The sequence below is a fragment of the Salarias fasciatus genome, chromosome 10 (genome assembly GCF_902148845.1).
Source record: "Salarias fasciatus chromosome 10, fSalaFa1.1, whole genome shotgun sequence".
NCBI lineage: Eukaryota > Metazoa > Chordata > Actinopteri > Blenniiformes > Blenniidae > Salarias > Salarias fasciatus.
Genome location: NC_043754.1, coordinates 8,720,677 through 8,740,458, shown reverse-complemented (window position 1 = coordinate 8,740,458; position 19,782 = coordinate 8,720,677). Strand labels below are relative to the sequence as shown.

The following is a 19,782-nucleotide window of genomic DNA, read 5'->3' as shown; positions in this document are numbered from 1 at the left end:
ACACACACACACACACACACACACACACACACACGCACACTCATCGATGCAAACAATGTGAAATCACTTGAACTCAGCCACTTACCAATTTAATACAATCATTTTGATGATCAAGCCTTTCTTTGTCTTTTGGCATTTTCTTGTTAGTCGATGCCACAGTAGATCGTCTTCTTCCAATACCATCTGCACGCTCTTCCTCACCGATCCTCCTCTGCTCCTCTTCCTTGGCAGCTCCATCCTCAGCAGTTTATACCATACAAGACCAAACGTCACAGCTTCATCTCTCTCACTTTTAAGTATAGTTCATAAAATTACCATCATCCTTTATCAAGGATGAATGCATGCATCCATCTCTGAGGATCTTTTTTTTTTTTTCTTCAAATATTTGCTTGCAGGATGCTGGAGCCAATCCGAGATGACTTTGGGTTCAGGCTCAGCCTGGAGGGATCAGAGAGACACACAACACACACAAACCCACCACTGCAGTCCACATAATGACACCACGTTGGGAGAACAGCGAATCCAGAGATCTTTCAGTGCCTAAGTTATTTAGAAAGAAAGAAGGAAAGAAACACACCCACCCACAGGAGTTTTCACATTAAATTAATAACTAATTTTGACTTTTTTTCCATCCTTTCGTGTGTGGATTCTGTTCACTTGGGGCTTTGTAAGACTATTTCATATTGTGATGAGATTGATGACACTGTATGTTTAAATGAGGCGTAAATCCTGTGGCGCTTTCGTAAGTCTACATATCATTGGTGTGGATTAATCTTCATGTCTGACCCTTAGGTCTGGCACTGACTTATTGCCATATGTCAGTGACACGCTTTTACCTTTCCTGTACATCGGACTGTGCATTTACCTACTTCTGTTGACCATTTCAATCACCTTTTGTTGTTACAAGCAAATAACCACTACAGCAGCTGATTTTATTGATAAACAGGCTGTCCTTTCCTCTGTGCTTCTAAAGTTGGCTTATTCAAGCACAGGATGCTCAAAGACTGTGGTTGTGTGTTTGTGGGAGCTGCAAATGCCATTGCAAGCTGTTCCACTCCTCAGCTTTAAAAAGAAAAAAAATATATATCAAAAGCTTTGGGGTCACTTGGCTCAGAGCAGAGAAAGTACAGATGGCGTGTTCCTTTGCCAGAAATTGATAAAAAAAAAAAAAAAAAAAAAAACTAGTTTAAAACTAGTTTTAAGAAGTCTACCATATCTAAAGAGTTTATTAGAGAGGTTTAACTAAACAGCAGCCTCCTAACAGCTAAATACTATTAAATGTTGAAGCCAATCAAAATGCAATGCATTGGAATAATTTTGCAAAGATGCAAATTGTATTTTCCTCATGCATTTAAGAAAAAAAAGTAAACTTAGAACATGGCAAACAAGGTTTGAAATAACCGAACAGTTTTAGAGTCTTTTGTGATATTTTGCAAACTGTGCTTCCGACTTCTTAAATTACCAAATAACAGAATGCAATGAAGAGTCTCAGTGTGATTGTCTTGAGCACGTTTTTTGAAATTAGACCAAACCTAAAAATGCTGTTTCCCAAGTAAATGAAAGAACACACATGCCACACACTCAAATTACAATAATTTGCTGGGGAGGGGGAGGCACTTTTTTTTTTTTTTCTCAGGAAAGCTTCTTCCAGCAAATTGTCATTGCATAAAGACAACCAATTATGCTGTTGAGCTAAATAGAATTGAGTTAATAATCATATAAAAACATTTCACAGAGCAAATTGCACCAAACAAAACAATCAGGGGTATGTGAAAAGGAATAAAAATAGGGGCAAATAGCATTTTTATTCTGAACTGAACCGATAAAAATTGGCTTGCAAATAGTCTGAGTTCTCTTCACTGAACTTTTGCCAGAGTAAAATCTTCATCCTGGTGATTACAGCTATCGGGTTATCACTTCTCCAAGGTGTTATTGTGACAGAACAATGGCGGCTGCTAAGCTGCATTCAGCATACAGGGGCTGAGGAGTCATCCTGTTTCACAGTGGGAACCTCAATACACTGCCAGATATACTTGCCATGCCATAAATGTGTGTTGCTGCCTATTCTCCCAACTCTCTATAACTTTCCAATCCCTGCCACAGCCTAATCAGTTTAAATTGACTTTAATTAGCATCTAGTAATTAATTTTGTTTTCTGCAAATTATTTGTATGAATGGTCCCAGTGGGTGGTCTTGTTCATCTCGTTAGGGCCAATTAGCTGCAATTAACAAACACTAATGACATGCTTTTTTTCCTCCATTCCAAAACAAACAGTGTGCACCCTGCCAGATTCCAGTGCTGCACAGAGACCTCTTGTGTGTGAGTGCTGCTGGGGGCCAACTCAGTGGGCCAGGCGTCTAATCAACACCTCTCATGGAGAAACACAAACTCACCAAGGAGACGCTTATCCAGCTTACATGTAGTATAGCCTACTTTGGAGATAATTGCTTTCCCCCCTGGCCTTTTCATTGTCACCCACCCTTAATTCTTCTATACTCCGAGTCCTCTATTGGTGGGCAATAGTCAGAGGTCTGTGGCTGGATCTGATTCTTTGGAGTTTTGTGCAAACACATTCTGCTGGTAAACAATATGAAACAATAAGAATAAGACTGACCCTGTGGTCCAGAACCTGATTACTGCAACAGCTGAAGTCTTTCTCTGGGAATGAATCTAATGAGAATACAAAGAGTTAAAAAATAAGTATCTAATGTTATAAAATGAAGTAAAATGTAACTTGTTTTGAAGCAAATAAATGTTTCTCATTTTTCATAAAGTGTATTGAATTGTGATTTTCCACTGTCAGTATTGTTTTGTAGGTTACACACTTCAACAGAATAAGTGTCAATGGTCCCAAAACAAAAACACAATTTTAGCACTGTCACTTATCAACATCCATTTAATTGTTTTCTGAAATATTCAAAATCCAATACACTTTCCGTTCAAATTTTCTTGGCAAAGAATTTCTTGGCATATTTCTTCATCTCAATCCAGGCACCATGGATTCGTGTGTGACTAAAGCTTTAATGGATCTCTGTTCAATGTGGATAAATAGTAATATGTATTTCAAATAAATGCATACTCTTGATTTAAGGATGTTTATCCCCCAGTTCTATCAAAATGACTCAATACTGAATAATAATTGTTCATATATTTGCATACTGAGATGAAAAAGGCCCTGCATATGATGTCTTATCAAAGCTGTAAAAGAGCAGGTTGAACATATAAAATAATGAAAGAAAAGAGCAATCACTGAATGGCAAAACTCCAAAAGAGGGACAATTAAATTGGTTTGTTCAAATAAAAATATATGTGCTAAGTCATTAATTGTGCTTTTTTTTTTTCTTTTACACTTGCATGCATTAAGAGGGGATTTGGATTAGTTCGGCTCAGGTTTCAGTTGATTTTGCTGCTTTTTGTTTTCTTGGGCTAATTTCACCATTTACATCATTTCTATTAATTGTGCATCAGATGTGTTTAAATCTGTGACATGCATGTTTAGCTACAAACTAAACATGGCAGAAAATGTTTAGATAGGACTCAGGAGTTTCAGTGAATCAATAAGCTCTCATCCTCCTTCAACGATTCTGTTCCACAAATTGATTTGTTGTGAATAATTGAGATCCTCTAGGCTCTGTTAGAGTTAACATATAGAGAGGAATGACTTCAAGAAACTGACAAAACGAGAACAGACCACACATTGGAAGGCTTTTTTCATTATATGGATTAGTTTCTTTTTTTTTTTAATCATTATAAATGTGAAAGTGCCTCCAGGTGGTTTTCTGTTAATATTCAGTGGAAGCTCATGATGTGGCCTAAAAAATTATGTGAGAGATGAAAAAAAAAAAAAAAAAAATCAAGACGCAAGATCACGTTTAATTTCATACTGTCGGGACTTTAGATATCAGGGACTAACAGAGCTGGGAGCCTGCATGGGAAACTGCGCTATCTCCCTCCCCAGTGCGCCAACACGCTGCGATAACATCTCCGAGGGGCCGCCTATCGCCGCAGATTATAACCATTAGTGATCCTTGTCCTTTCAAAGAAATGAAGAATAATGCCGGACCGCGGCATTAATCTATGTGAAAAGCCGGTCCTCTCCGCGCAGACTGCAGGACAGACCTGCTGATCATTTGTCACCTGCCACGGATTCAGTCTTATTCTGAGGCCTTCTCCAAAACAACATCATCATCATCACCATCATCACCACTCTGTACTGTTCACTTTTTCTTCAAGAATCTCAAAGGCAAAAAAAACTAAATCAATTAAACATGGTGGCATTATTATCATAATTCCCAAATTCTGTTTTTTTTTTTCTATTTTTATTTTTAGAAAGAAACATCTCCTTGACTGACTGTATGCATTATATTTCAGTAAAACTATACTTTCTAATATTATGCACGTCATATTTTCAAATTGTTTCTCTTTATTTGATCATTTCATAACAGGCGGACGTGTTGTGACCGCGGCGGCAGGAGCGCGTGTGGCGGGAGCTCCACGCGCGCCTCTCATTGGTTCCTCGCGAGCTGACGCGCTTCTTAATAGTCAGTAGGCTGAGCCGGCCAAGGTGCGCTCATTACTGCGTTTCTCTCAGCCCGAGAGCTCCTCACAGGGAAAATGTGGCACGTATGACCACGCCGAGCGCACTGATAGCCTTTTTATTTTTTTCCTTTCGGCTACTTGAGGCAACACATGTAAGATTTATTTATGGGTTTAGCTCGTTTATTTCCTTGAAATCGCCCACTTAGGATAATATTGACGGGCCCTCTTTCGTCTCCAGTTCATAATTGTGTTCCAGAAATGCTGTTTGACAGTTTTTCTCCACAACCAGCCTGCATTTTGGAGCCCGGATCTGGATTGTTGTCCCGCGGAGGAGAAGATACACCTTCATTGTGACGGAAGGCGATGTGATCTCCCCAAATCATTTGGATACACAGATTTCGGATTTCACGGATCTTTTATTAGAGCATCCAATCGAAAGACCGAGGCGGGAGGCAGACTGAAACAAGAGTGCATTTCTCTGGCGTTGGACTGGGATTCGGTCCAGACGATGCTGCACTGTGCCAGCTGTGAAAAGCCTATTCTCGATAGGTTCCTGCTCAAAGTTTTGGACAGACCGTGGCACATCAAGTGTGTCCAGTGCTGCGAGTGCAAATGTAGTTTGACTGAGAAGTGCTTTTCACGGGATGGGAGGCTGTATTGTAAAAATGACTTTTTTAGGTAAGCATCGAGAGATATTTCTTTTTTAAAAGGGCATGTCTGTTTTGTTTTGTTTTTTGTTTTTTTGTCACAATATTTTTTTCTTTTTTTATTGGGTTACTTTGAAAATGCCTATATTCATAAAGCTTCTAATTTATTGATAGTAAAAATTGAGTCTTGGCTTCTATTAAGTCTTTGATTACATGAGCGCATGTTAAAATGTAACTTTGTTATGGAAGTTATGAAATAAACAATGCAGGTCAATTAAATTGTTAAGTAAGGGTACCCTTTGTCTTATTTTATTTTTCTTTTTTTAATGAAATCACGTCCAGCAATTCCTTTTGAACCATTCAGTTGCTGAATGTGGATAGATTTATTGGCACTGCATTACAATGCCCTTAATATTATTTTCATTTTCTATATAATTGCAATTAATTTCATTGATGGAGATTTTTGCACAGTTGTTCAACATTCAGCCACTTTTCTGTTGTATTTTTAACATGACGAGAAATGCAATTGTCCCAAGTCTAAAAGAGCTTCAGGCTGCAGCATCATTCCTGTGTTTAAACCCCTGCCTGTTGTTGTTCCCTTCGCGCAGGAGATTTGGGACCAAGTGTGGAGGTTGCGCTCAGGGGATTTTACCCAGCGACCTGGTGCGCAGAGCCAAGAGCAAAGTGTTTCACCTGAACTGTTTCACCTGCATGATGTGTAACAAGCAGCTGTCCACCGGAGAGGAACTGTACATCCTGGACGAGTTCAAGTTTGTCTGTAAAGAGGACTATCAAAACAACAACGGGAAAGACACAATCCTCCTCTCAGGTGACTGAAATGTCCTGATCGGTGTGTTTATTTATCAATCTGTGTGTGTGTGTGTGTGTGTGCCACTCAGTATTTTCTTCCCTTTACATGATAGTCACGACGTGCAGCGAGCCAAGCCTGTCTCCGGACTCCCAGGACCCGCAGGACGACGGAAAGGACTCTGAAAACGGACATTTATCAGATAAAGACGCGTGCAGCAACGAGAACGACGAGCAGAGCGCGGTGGGGAAGCGGCGCGGGCCTCGGACCACCATCAAAGCCAAGCAGCTGGAGACCCTGAAAGCGGCTTTCGCGGCCACGCCGAAGCCCACCAGACACATCCGGGAGCAGCTGTCACGGGAGACCGGCCTCAACATGAGAGTCATCCAGGTACGAAGAAGAAGGAAATAAAACACTTGAACTGTTTTACGCAGTGTTCCGATCAGAAATTGTGCGTAAATTGTCTCAAATCCCCTATAAACTTTTAGAAATGCACAATAGATCTTGGATGCTCCTGGGCTGTAGATTCTAATCCTGCTATTTTTTTTTACTCACCTTCTATTCCTTTGAGATTTGTCGAACAAATTCTGGATTTTCTTTAATCTTTATTCCCACTGCGCACCTAATAATGTTAAAAGCGGGCCCACTTAGCACCGTTTTCCCCCGTAGAAAAGCTTCCTTGATTTAAAAAAAAAAAAAAAAAAAAATCTTGGTGTTCTGTGTGACTTCTGATGTGTGTTATTATTGCACATGCATGCTCCGAATTACTATTTTTCACATTAGAGGGGGGGAAAAAAGGTATACTGCAGAGAGCATGCGCCTCTCTATCTTTTAAATGTTATTTATTTATTATGCCATCCAGGCTGCTCATGTCTCCAAATGTGCTTTGTCTATTTTTGTGATTCAGGTTTGGTTCCAAAATCGGAGATCCAAAGAAAGACGCATGAAGCAGCTGAGCGCTCTGGGCGCGCGGAGACACGTGTTCTTCCGCGGCCCGAGGAGGATGAGAGCTCTGGGAGAGAGACTGGAGCCCGGAGAGCTGGGACACTTCTCCTATTATGGAGGTGAGGGATGTTAGGAAGTGACTATATATAAATAATCTCAGTAGCGGAATAAAACACTACTTTATGCAAATGTACTTAATGGGGGAATTTGCATAAATGTAATTTATTTGGCTGCAGAAATAAGGAAAGCTAATTAATAATTCAAATTGTGGACACACTGAGTAGTAGCTAACTGAAAGTAATGAGGAACTTCATTCTTTTTTTTTACTTTACAAAAAGATGAACCATGTGTGATCATATTCCACAATAACAATGTCTAAAAACTAGACTACACTTTAAGATTAACTGAGTGAAATATCTGCAAATGATGTGGCTAAAAAGTAATTAATTGTCTAGATAGTTTCTGAGAAAAGTAGCTGTTTTATACTTTTAGTCAGGGTGCTTTAATAACGTTGTAATTTCATTTCAGGAATGTAACTGTTGTTCTTGAGTACAAATTTTCAGAAACCTTTCCACATAATGTAGATGCAGATGGATCATCTGTTATTATAAATGCATCAAACAAGAGAATGACATCCATCATTGTTTGTAATTGTTTCTTCATGAGGTGATTAAAATAAACAACTAATAGAAAGAATTAAGATGCTTAGTGTTGAGTTGTGACATGATGCTCTAATCCAAGTGTTTATGTGGTTGCAGATTATCCTGGTGAATACTACGGCTCAGGAGGGAATTATGAGTACTACCAAGGCCCTCCGCCGCCCCAGGCCCAGACCCCGGCAGACCTGGGCTTTGTTCCTTCCACCGTCCCCGCCGGCACCCCGTTAGGAGCCATGGAGCACCACCACCATCCGGGCCACCACTGTCCCGGGGAGATGCAGTGCTTCTCCGACCCGGTGTCCCACCACCCCGCGGACTCGCCCAGTCCCGAGCCGGGCGGGCCGGGCTCCATCCACAGCATCTCCAGCGAAATGTGTGGCCCCAGCACACCTTTCACCAGCGTGTCTCTCAGTGACAACGGATACACCAACCAGCTGTCACAGCCCTCCTCAGAGATGAGTGAAGGCACCGTCTGGTGATTCAGCACACTGGATTGTGAAGGCAAAGTTATGCTTTTTATTTATTTATTTATTTATTTATTTATTTATTTATTTAACTATCTATGAATCTCTATATTTGTATGTCTGACCACTCACTCATTAAGACAGTGTGAATCCGACTCATTTCCATTATATTCTCAGTACTGGGCCTCAATGATCAAGCAATAAAATAATGCATAAAACTCTAATTGGGTTTCTTTTCTTTTCTTTTTTTTTTATAAAACCACATTTGCCACATACAGTAAGCAAAAGTAAGCACTTTTTGAACTCTATATCTATCTTAATGCATGGCGTGCCATCAGAAAGCTGTCTGATTTGTTGAAGATTCATGCAGCGTGAACACTAACTAGTGTCTTCAAGGTGTTTTGCAACAAATGGCTCAAGCCCCACAGATGCCCATAATTAAATCAGTATTATATTACACTGACAGACATAAAAATGTGCCAAGTTATTCAAAGTGATGAGGAAAAAATGTGTCCTAAAGCACGAAAATAGTAATTTCTGGAGGTCTAAGGTTTTCTTTAATTTATGCACTTTGTATTATATTTAAGTGATCGAGAATATTTTGTGACATTTTGTTGCTTAAGTTCATGCGCAGCAGTGCATGAGCCATTATTGTTCTTTGAATTTTGATGCAATTAAGTATTTTTGTTCCATTTTTTTGTGCTTTTATGCCACAGAAGAGTCCATCGTTTGAAAGCAGATTATGATTGTGGTGATGTTCAACTCATGTGACCAAAAACGCCTCTCAGGACTGTGGAAACATTGTTCTTTTTGTTTTGTTTTGTTTTTTTTCATTGTGTTGCACCTTTTCTTCATTATTTGCCATCTGACACATTTGCCTTCAAAACAGTATCTTTATAAATCTGAGAATTTTATAAAAGACTGATTTGACTTCACCATGAGTTCGATATATGTAATAATGGACAATAATGTGCAGAGCAGTCGATTGTTTACCTAAAACCCCAGTGTTCAGGGGGGTTTGAATTTCCACTGTACAAAATGTCTTCATCCAGATGGACAAAACATTCAATGCAAAGAAGCCAAATTTTTGTAGCCGTTATATTTATGTGGTCACTCACTGTGATAGTTTGTATTATGTCCTCATTAAAAGTAATAAACTGTTGCCAAATGAAAGAACACATTGCATCCTGCACTTGTGGTTGTGTGAAGCTTGCAGACTCAGAAATGCTTTTAAAGCATGAATAATAAATGTAGAAATGATGGGCCAAAACTTAAATTTCCCTCCTCATGAGACATCTTTAAAAAAATATTTTCCTGTTGAATCATGATAAGACACATAGAGGACTTTTTTTGCTTACAAATAAACTATATAGTGACATTTAATTCAAATAAAGTTAATGTGCATATAATATGATCATATACATTTGTACCAAATCAATATATTAATGTTGGATTTCCTCGAGAAAATGAATGCACATTTGCATTTAAGGTTACAGCCCTCGTAAACATCCTCTTCTGTGACTGTGTGAAACCAGCAGCGCCATTTTTTTAGATTAATTTTATGTATTCATCTAAAAAAATGTGTTAAATGGAAATAAACACAAGCGTGCCACTACAACCAGTACTAGTCTGCCTATAGCGCCGTTATAGTCATTGCAAGGTGTTGTAAATTACTCTTTTTCACTCGTAGATTAATGTAACCTGCAGGTCATTCAGTATGAAGATGATAAATGTAATTCTAGGTTTGCAGGATCTCTTTGAAAAACGCTTTTCTGCCTGATGTTTCAGACAAAGCACGCTATTGGCTGATCTTTAAAAATCCGGGCTCAAATTTATCCCGTTTTCATACTAAAACCCTCATATTGGTTTCATCTTGGCTTATTCATTGGACGATTCTATAGTGATGCTCAACAAGCATTCATTTCACAGACAGCTTGTTTAATTGGAAAGTTATCAGTGCATTTGACATATTTTGTGAGCCCGTGCCTTGCGCTCACAAAGGGGATTCACAGTCTATTTGGAAAGTGTCTATTTGGGTATTTCCTGAAGAGTTTTGGATGTGCAGACAATGAGCTTTGCTATGATGTCAGCTAAGTCATGTGTTGAGGCGTCTCTGTAAGTAGAGGAGAAGAGGTTAATGACAGTGTGACCGTTTCAGAGTCAGAGAAAGGTGAGAGCAGCATTAAAGGGGACAGGACAAATGCTAAATATCGGATCACTGAGCAGTGAAGCAGGAGAACGAGGGAGCAGATCGGTGGCGCCTGGAGGAGGAGGAGGAGGAGGAGGAGGAGCAGCAGGAGGAGGGTCACAAACCATAAACTGCAGCAAAACATTTATGTGGATCTTCAAATCCTCCTCAGGGCAACTGAAGGCATGCAGGATTCAGCTATTGAAGACTTTACATCATTGGTTACGAAATCTGGTGAAGCTGGACGTAATCGATTCCAAATACATGACTGAAAATAAGAGTTTTCAGTATTTTTAGGATAGAATCTCAATCCTACATTTGATCTGTGGGATCCCAGCCTTGGGGACCCAGCAGGGTGCTCTCCATCCCTGTGGAGGACTATGCCCTCCTGACCACCGCCTGCAGGTGGCGAGCCCCCCACTTGTGTCTCCTGCAGCTGCCTTTGAGTGGTCATTCCCGTCCGCTGGGCTGGTAAAGCCTCTCTCTCTCTCTTAACCCGGCGTGCCAGGGGTTAATGCTGGGGCCAGTCAGGGAGCTGGCTCCTGTGTGGGGTGGTTTTTTTCAGTGCCTCCTCTCATCACTTCCCTTTATGCCCCACTCCACTCGCCACTGTTTGAGGGGTATGATTTTAATGGCATTACAGACACCTCGGGTCAGCCCACTGTTACCCAACAATGGGGTGCCCCATGTCTTGGCTGTTTCCCCAAATTATGTTTGCATCATTGTCAAATACAGTAGAGAAAGAAGCACAATTTAATTATTCCTACATTGGTTGTACTTGTATATAATTTTCCAATAAAAGGATCCTGGAGTTATGGTGGAAACGACGTTCAATTCCAAAAAGTCAAGGCTATTTGACTTTATTTGCCCGTTTCAATCATCCAATAACATTGACTGCTTTTTAATACTTCTCAGTAAAGATCAATTTGGGAATAACTTGGAAATGGTTTTACAGCAAGGTGCCTCTGATGGATGTGCTGGTCAACAACTGGTCCGTGTGTTGCTTCTGCAGGTTTTCTGTTAAAGGGGAGTTTTTCCTTTAAATCGTCACATAGAATAGTTGGTTTATCTCTGTGAAAGTGCCTTGAGATGACGCTGTTCCATTTGATGCTAAACAAATCACATTGAATTGTGATGGTGAGATATTGATTTTTTTGACGTGTTGACATTGTGTAAAGACTGTAATGATGTGCATAATGCCTCATTTCAGTCCTGGAGAGTCTCTCATTTTTGATTCAGATGTTTCCAGTGTCTCTCTGCACAACACAAACCACTGTGAGCAGGGAGATCTCTAACGGTGCGTTCATGAGTAAATAGGTGGCGGGAAAAGTCCCACCTCTCAGTCTGAAGCAGTCAAACCGGGAGCCTCCCTCTGGGAATGCGTTTGGTTTGGGACGGCATCACTTCACTTATCAGAGGCATTCTAACAAGAGTTATAGAGTTATTATCTCCTTGTTTATGCTGTTACTCGCTGGCATAAATCACAGCACTCCTTCTTGCCACTTCAGTGAAATCGGCGTTCCATTTTTAAACTTTCTAACAATGCTTAAAATGATTGTTAGATGGAGTAGCATCAAAATGAAATGACGGCTGCACAGCCAGTGTGGTGGGAGAATAAATCGTGCCTCCTGAGCTTTCTGTCTTCCCCTCATGTTGATGTATGTGATGATAAACCCGTTCCCCCACTCTGAAAGTTGCAATAAAGCCGAGCGGCAGGGGGTCTCGGTGTTGCTTGTTTGTAAATGTCATATGAATACTGTCAACTGGTAAATGGGGCCTAAGCATCCCAGTATGCAGCTTTATGAACGCTGGATGAAACATGGTGTCACTTTTGTCATATTTTCTTGCTTCACAATGCACCAAATGGCTGAACGACCGCGTGCAGGCCAATTCAGCACTTTCTAATGAAGACCTATCTATTTCTAATGCATGCAGCGTGAGGGCTGGCAGGTCTGTGTGAGGATAAGCAAAGTTTTCACCCAAGTACACTGTCTTGATAACACTGAGTATTGCTCTGTTCAGCAAAATTTTATCATACATGCTTCATGTCCCAAGTTACATGCATATTTAGAAACAGAGTCATGATTGTTGTTATGTTTTTAATATAATGAAGGAAATAAAAGGGTGAAATAAGGTAACATGAACAGGTAGCTGAAGCCCTGTGAGGAGTTACCAAAACATCCATGCCTCCAGTAATGTTTCTATTGCCAATCGATCCCAACGTCCGTTTCCAATCACTACTTCAGTCTGAAGCTATCTGATGGGTTTCTCTAGTTTAATGCAGCAGCCACATTCAATGAAAGATAGAAATACAATAGTTTAAGTATAGGGATGGGACGCAATATTTATCATCAGATGTGAGTTATACACACGCATGCATGCATACACTCGTGCAAATATATAATAAAATGCAAATTTTATTTTTATTACTAGTTCTTGTTTCTTTTTTTCAATTGAACAGTCATGTACCTAAAGAAAGATTATGCAGGCACAGGGAGAACATGCAAGCACCAGAAAAAAATCAGTAAGATCCTGTTCTTCTTGCTTGGAGTGCATCAACCATATTTCAAATTGCCTCAATGAACTATTCAATTTAACCACGGAACATCTTGCAAGGTTAAAAAAAGAAAAAGAAATGTGATTTATGTTTCCCTTTACACGAGTGCATTTCTCTGTCAAAAAATTCACAGAAAAATGATAATTTGAAAAGGCTTCCCCCTGACCCCCTGGCCCCCTGGCCCCCTCGTTCCCCCTCCCGCTGCTCCTCTCAACCTGAAGCCGGCCCGCCTCGCAGTTTGAAACTCACTGCTTTAATGCGAACCTTGAAATGTGGCGGTGGATAATGTTATGCCGTTCATGTAATCCCTGTTTATCTGGACAAAATGCAATAATGAAGACAGGGATTTGCAAGGCAAATACGAGGGCAGGAAATCAATTTAAATCTGACACTGGTTATGGCAACTGTTGGCCAGTTCATGAAAAGTCCATGTATTCAACTGTACATTGAAGGAAGAAATGATTTCACTGCTAAAAAGCACATATCTAGAGGAACTTTGAGATTTTATTGACATCAGTCAACAGAATGTCTGTTTCACAGTGGCTTTTCCTATTTTTCAGCGGTTTTGAATCAAAATCTGAAAAAGGCAAATAATTTGGCAGTCACTGATTGGATTGATGACCTTTTGACCTGAAGATCTGCTCTGTCTTGTTACTGTTTCAACAGGACGAGACCCTAACCTGATCAGTTTACAGTTCAAAGTCAAAAACTAAATACAAAACAATTTTCAAAAGCAATATTTCGTTTTGTTTGATTTGAATGTGCGATAACTGACTTAAAAAAGAGACCTTCAGGCCATTCTTTTATACTTCCCCTCATGATTCATATATCTTCAAAAGCGAAAAAAAACCCAACAATGGGACAAATATGACTGATTAATACTTTAATGTGATTCCAGATATCCCCTTTTCAACTTCTAATCTAAATCTTATTTGAACTCAGATTTGGCCTTTATGTAGCGACTGTTTTCTTTCAGCGCTCCACTCAATCTAGCCCAGTTCCCTAATTTGACTCTTTCTTCACTTTTATTTTTTTTCTTCTTCTTTTTTATTTGCTCCAGGCTTGGTACAGTCCACTTTCTACATGAAAATCATTCACACATACAATTTTATAATCAATGCCCACAGTAATAGGATTCCTCTGGCCATGGGCAATTAATACAGTTACACCCCCACCACCCTCCACACCCCCCCCCCCCCCCCACAACCCCCTTTCTTCCCCTCCTCCTCGTGCTGATCTCAAAGCTACGAGACATTGGCTTCTCCTCATTTACATATTTATTGCATTGGACTCAAATCTGGCGGGTGATTGATGTGGAGCCTGCCTCCTGAATTTTTAGCGGCCTATTATTATGAGAGACATGGAGGGGGCTGCGGCACGTCAGTGTACTTTTGATTAAAGTTGAAGAGGACAGAATCATGAGTGTTACCCACCTACTTTCTTTTTCCTCCAGTGCTTAATCTGTGAGGCCTCGGACTGTTCTAAACACTGAGGGGTCATTCATTCAGATAAACAAGGCAGATTCACTTGTTAAGATCATAATCACTTCATCACTTTACTGTTGATTTTTTTTTTTTTTTTTTTTTTTTGAGAACAGCAGGCAAAACATTTATCATGCTTACTAGTTTATATCTTGGACAACTTTTCTATATCCATTGAATTGTTTATGTTGTGACTGTAATACATTACAACACACAGCTGAATTACATGGATGCCCTCTAAAATCTTGATTTTGACCATTAAGCTTGATTTTTAACTGAAGAAAATTATTAGGTTTTATCTTTTCGCCTTAATTCTACTTGAAGTATTTTATCTTCAGCTGATCATTTGACAGCTTTAATGCATTTTATTTTGTCTTTTAGTTAGTTGTATTCCTCCTGATTAAGATTTATTACTATTTTATTTTGACTTCAGTTTTATCTGGTTAACATGAGTTTTATTGCATTTGTCATTTTAACATTACTATATAATTTTGTGAACTCTCTTTCAAATGCATGTTGTTTCTCTCAGTCTCTTACTGATAATAAACCTTTTTTCCATTCTTGCTCTCTGTGTTTACTGCTTCCTTTCCTTCCTTGTTTTGCCCAATCACTGTTAGGTATATATTATCTTCTGATAATACTTATTAAATTTCAATTATGTATAATCTGTTATTTTGACATTTATTATTTTATATTCTGTGTGGAGAAACTATTCTATTCTCTTCTACTGCATTCATGTGAAACACTATGAACTGTACCCACCATAAAAGATGCTACGAGAATGACGTACAATCAGTTGATAGATTGAATCAGTAACATAAAAAAAATGATCTTCTACCTTCCAGAGATTAAGATTTGTTTACCCTTGTTTTCATCAAGAATTGGATGAATTTCCACGTCGGATTCCTTGTTATATATGATGGCCGTAGTAGAAACATTGAGACAAAGACGTGATGACACACAGAAGGTTGGTGCTTCTCCCACCCGCAGTCAAGCATGTCATGTTCAAGTGTGAAAAAAGCACACCGCTGCAGAATGTATGTGTGCATACATGTGTGTAATGGGGTGCACGAGCAGGGTGGAGGTTCATCAGCTGTGGTCCACTCCTCCTCTGCTTTGTACTCCACTGATCTGCTTCTTTGTGGCACTGCAATTAATACACCTGATTCCGATCCTGTGTTTAATCGAGTGTTGTGTTTGCCACAGAGTCAAAGTGCCTTCAGCTTGTTTTGGTTGTGAGCTTTAATAAAACTAAATGAGGGAAAAACACTGACCACGGTTTCTTTACTGATGCGAAACGTGTGTGCGTGTGTGTGTGTGTGTGAGAGAGAGCTTCTTGGGATGCAACACTTTATTCCTCCATCAAGACTCTTGTTTTCACTTCTGTGACCAACCTTGTAGAAAAGATCCACAGAAGCCTAAAACCTCTAATCAGTCTGATTTAGTTGTTGTAAATCCGGTGCTGTTACATGGCTATGAGGCACGTTGTCAAGCGCTGCGATTTCCCCGGTCGGCTGCCTTTGTCCTTCAGAGCCAGAGGACGCCGGTCGCAAATCCAGCCGTTTCACAGGCACTTCGAGAAGCAGTAAACCAACAGTTCCGTGTGGACTCGGCTCTTCACGCTTCATTGATATGCCAGTGATACACAGCTGGACTGATGTTTGCCTTCTTGCAGTAAACATCTCGGCATGCCAGAGCCGAACCCTCTTCAGCGTAGAAACCAGCTCTATTGATATCATCCATTAATGAAAATTGATTACATTACTTTACACAGATCCTTAAAGATCCTGTTATAAGATCTTATTTTTTCTTATTTGAAATTTGTTGATGCTCCATTTTAACTTGATTGAGCAGAAATGCTCATCATGGAGCTCTGATAACAATCCATTCACTTGAATCAGTAATGTTGCCGCAGAGACACATTAAAAACCAGCAGGACAATCAGGGAAAATCACACAGGTTCAGTTGATTCGATATTTTTGAAGATCAGAAGGAGATCAAAACTCCCGTTTCATAAGCTGAGATGATTTGAACATGAAAACTTAATGTGATCCATTGAAGTATGAGGTCTTTCAGTTTGTTATTCATCTGTCTGAACTGCAGGAAAAAGAAATCAAACAACATAAAGTGTGAGCCAGTTTAATATGTGAGAACTAAACATTGTAAGAACAGTTCTGTACAAATACCAGGAATAATTCTGAGCATCTGCTGTGTATCTCGGTGATAAATGCAGCTCAACTGTGTGATATAATCTGGATTTGAATCAGGTAATGTCAGTCAGTCTGTTTAGGGAATATATATTTTCCCATAGTCCCAAAACATGCATTTAAGAATAACTGATATCTTAAAGGTTTTGTTTTGATTTAAAACGATTTCCTTAAACATGTTGTCCAGATTATAGGTGGAAATGTTCACTTGTTCTCTGTAAAAGAGCCTGAAAATAACTGTGTTGTACTTGGCGCGATATAAATAAAGCTGAATTGAATTGAATTGTTAAGATATTTAGCATTTTTTTTTTCCCTTTTATGCTCTCAAAAAAGCAAAAATACATCCCATTTGTTGGGAAAAGTATCACAGGTTCACACCGAATGTCTGAACAAACTATCTTCTGTTTGAATCCAGTTGTTTGTTTTTTCTGTGTTGACCATTCTGACAATTACACTTTTCCTGACATTCACAGAGAGCTGCTCTCCCGGCAGACGGCGGCTTGTTGCTAACGTGGCCATGCCTCCTCGCTCAGCGTGCCGTCAGGACCTTTCCCTGCTCCTGTAATTTCTATACCAGTCACTGACCTACAGTGATAATTGTGATGTATGACCGAAAAGTGTGGCACCTTGGTCGCTGACCTTTCCACCGTCCCGCGCTGGGCAACCTTTACCATCACATCCGACCCCTCCACCCCCATACCACCCCCACCACCACCCCCCCTCCCCCAGCAGCCTTATTCGACAGGGCCCTCCATCCTCCCTCCGCCCTCCACCCTCCCCCTCATCCTTCGTCTTGTAGTTGGCCCGATGTACGCAGCTCGCCACACTCCAGTGGCTCCATGAATGTTAATGCCGGGGATAAGGGAGGAGGAGGAGGAGGAGGAGGGGGAGGAGGGGGAGGAGGAGGAGGAGGGGGAGGAGGGGGAGGAGGAGGAAGGAGCGGGGGGGGGCGAAGGAAGCGAGCAGCTTCACCTGTTCTGCAATGCACAGCTACAAGAACCCATTTGCATATTCTGGTTCCATTTTGGAGAAGCTGTGTTCGTCATGTTTTAATGCCAAATGTTAAGTGCATGATTGAAAGAAGCTATTCGGTAAAATACAGGCTGTGTTCCCAGTTAAGATATATATCTTGAAACATTTCTCTAAAGTCTCATTTTCAGTGATGCTGAGGTCCCGACAAGTTTTCCGGCGCTGTGTTCCGATGCCTCCCTCCTCGCCGGCAGATGATTTGTCTGCTTGCATCTTCTGTGCCGTCAAAGTCCTCCGCCAATATTTACCAGGCTCTGTCAGGATTAAAATGTGTGCATTATGTGGTGATGATTGTGGGCGCTGTAATTCCTGCTCCCCTCGGCTGGCTGACAGGCTCCTTCCAGCCTCCAGGGAGACCCTCCTCCTGACTCTGTACCTTTACATTAAATCTACAATACATCATTCATTAAGACCCCTTTTATTGTATAAGTCTATCAAATGTTATAAATCATCAGTATGGATTGCACGGGGGATGTCTCTGTAAAGATCTTAAGTAAATTTAAACCAAATGGTGTGACAACAGTGTTTTATTTCTTGTTAGAGATCCAGATGTGTGAGCACTGGAAATGTAAGTTTATAAATCAAATATTTTCTGAAGCCGACAACAAGGAATTAGCATAAATATTTGTTTTTACCACACGCTATAATTACATCAGTGCCGTACCGTTGTTTTCAGCTATATAAAGGCAGTTTATCACATATTTTTGATTGGTTTCATTCCTAGAAAAATAGATTTCAGAATTTTGATGCCCTGAGTTGAATGTTAATGAGTTTATCTCACACTTGAAGAACACTCTCGGGTCTTTCCCAACACGACTCACATGACACGCAAATTCAAATGCAGAGATCCTCATGACTAACTGAGAAAATGAAGAAAAACCTCAAACTGATCCTGAAACATCTTGAAATGGATTTTGCTCAGTGAAAGTGATGAAAACTAATGCAGAAATGAGCCTCTAATTAAACAGGACACTAGAATAAAACACAAACATAAAATTATTTTTACAACAATAATGAAATAAATCACACATTTACCTAAAAGCTCAATAAAGACCTGATCATCACATCATGTGACTTTATCCTGTTTCAGGGTCTGATTTGAATGTTCAATAAGAAAAGTCATCCTGGTCTCAAACACAGAGATGCTCACACCGCCAGGTAATTTACAGTCACCAGTAAACATGTTTTTGGACTGTGGGAACAAACCGGAGTCACTTGAGGAGAAACCCAGACAGAAAGATTCGATGCAGACTTTGAACCTGCAACATCCTCTGAGAGTGCAAACCACTGCTCCACCGTGCCGATGGGAATAATGTGATGCTTCCACAGACATCTAGTCTACAACAGCCTCCATATCTTAGTAAGGGGATCGCTTGTTTTACACAATGCAAACATTTCCTTTTTTTTCCCTTTTGCAGCTTTCATGGTCACACAGTGATGCAGTGGATTTCACTGCTGCTTCCATTGCCCAGTGAGATGGAGTTGAACAGCATTTGCATGTTCAATAAATTATTTACATTTGCCAGAAAATTAATGTAACTTTGCCCTGCTGGAAAAAAAAAAAAAAAATCTGTGTTAACCTAAAAATGAGCGCAGTTTTTTGTTTTGCTTAAAAGATTTTAATATTTTTAGATTTTAAGTATTATTTGAGGCAATAGAAGTGTACAAAAAAAAAAGAAGCAGCAGCATCCACAGTGTGACCTGAGGTTAAAAAAAAATCTGTGGTTTGACCCAGAGGTCATTTCACAGAAAAAGAAGAAAAAAAAAAAAAAGACCTAAGACCTGAACTCATGAGACACATCTGAAAAGCACCTTGGTGTGACCGGGCTGCGACGCACTCGCGGCCGGGTTGAAATGTAAAAAGGCAGACGGGCACAGATGAGATGAGCTCTTCAGAATCCTCAGCCTGAAGAGAGCACAGGAGAACAGCTGGGGCCTGGCGCTCCCTCTGTGCCGCTCCACTCTTTGTCATGGGGAAAAGACTCTTGTTTTCAGGCAGTAATCAGACAGCCCTGGGGCTCTGTAAAGACCCTGTTCTCTTTTCATCTCAACTGTTGCATACACCCTGCTAATTGGAATCCTGCAACTGGGTCACAGGCATTGTCTCTCAAGTGCTGTCAAGTCATTGAGACGCGTGAATGTGGAATTATGGCTGCCTCAGATGCATGATTGAGTCTCCCCTCTGCGCTATCTTAATGCCTCCATTTCAGTCTCATCACAGACTCTGATTTTCTCCCTTTTTTTTTCATTAATATTT

At 40.2% G+C, this 19,782-nt stretch overlaps 1 protein-coding gene across 1 annotated transcript; it reads left to right on the top strand.

Moving 5' to 3' along the window:
• Positions 1–4,767: 4,767 nt before the first annotated feature.
• On the top strand, positions 4,768–8,337 carry LOC115395400 (LIM/homeobox protein Lhx1-like). The gene is made up of 5 exons (XM_030100924.1): positions 4,768–5,218; positions 5,796–6,016; positions 6,111–6,385; positions 6,903–7,059; positions 7,699–8,337. The coding sequence occupies exons 1-5, from the start codon at positions 5,049–5,051 to the stop codon at positions 8,076–8,078; spliced, it is 1,203 nt and encodes a 400-aa protein (XP_029956784.1). The 5' UTR covers positions 4,768–5,048; the 3' UTR covers positions 8,079–8,337.
• Positions 8,338–19,782: the final 11,445 nt, after the last annotated feature.

Bases quoted from the DNA above. Each gene is read 5' to 3' on its own strand.
- LOC115395400 (XM_030100924.1), top strand. From the start codon at position 5,049: ATGCTGCACTGTGCCAGCTGTGAAAAGCCTATTCTCGATAGGTTCCTG. The intron at 5,219-5,795 runs GTAAGCATCGAG...CCCTTCGCGCAG, and splicing joins TGTAAAAATGACTTTTTTAG to GAGATTTGGGACCAAGTGTG. The intron at 6,017-6,110 runs GTGACTGAAATG...TTTACATGATAG, and splicing joins AGACACAATCCTCCTCTCAG to TCACGACGTGCAGCGAGCCA.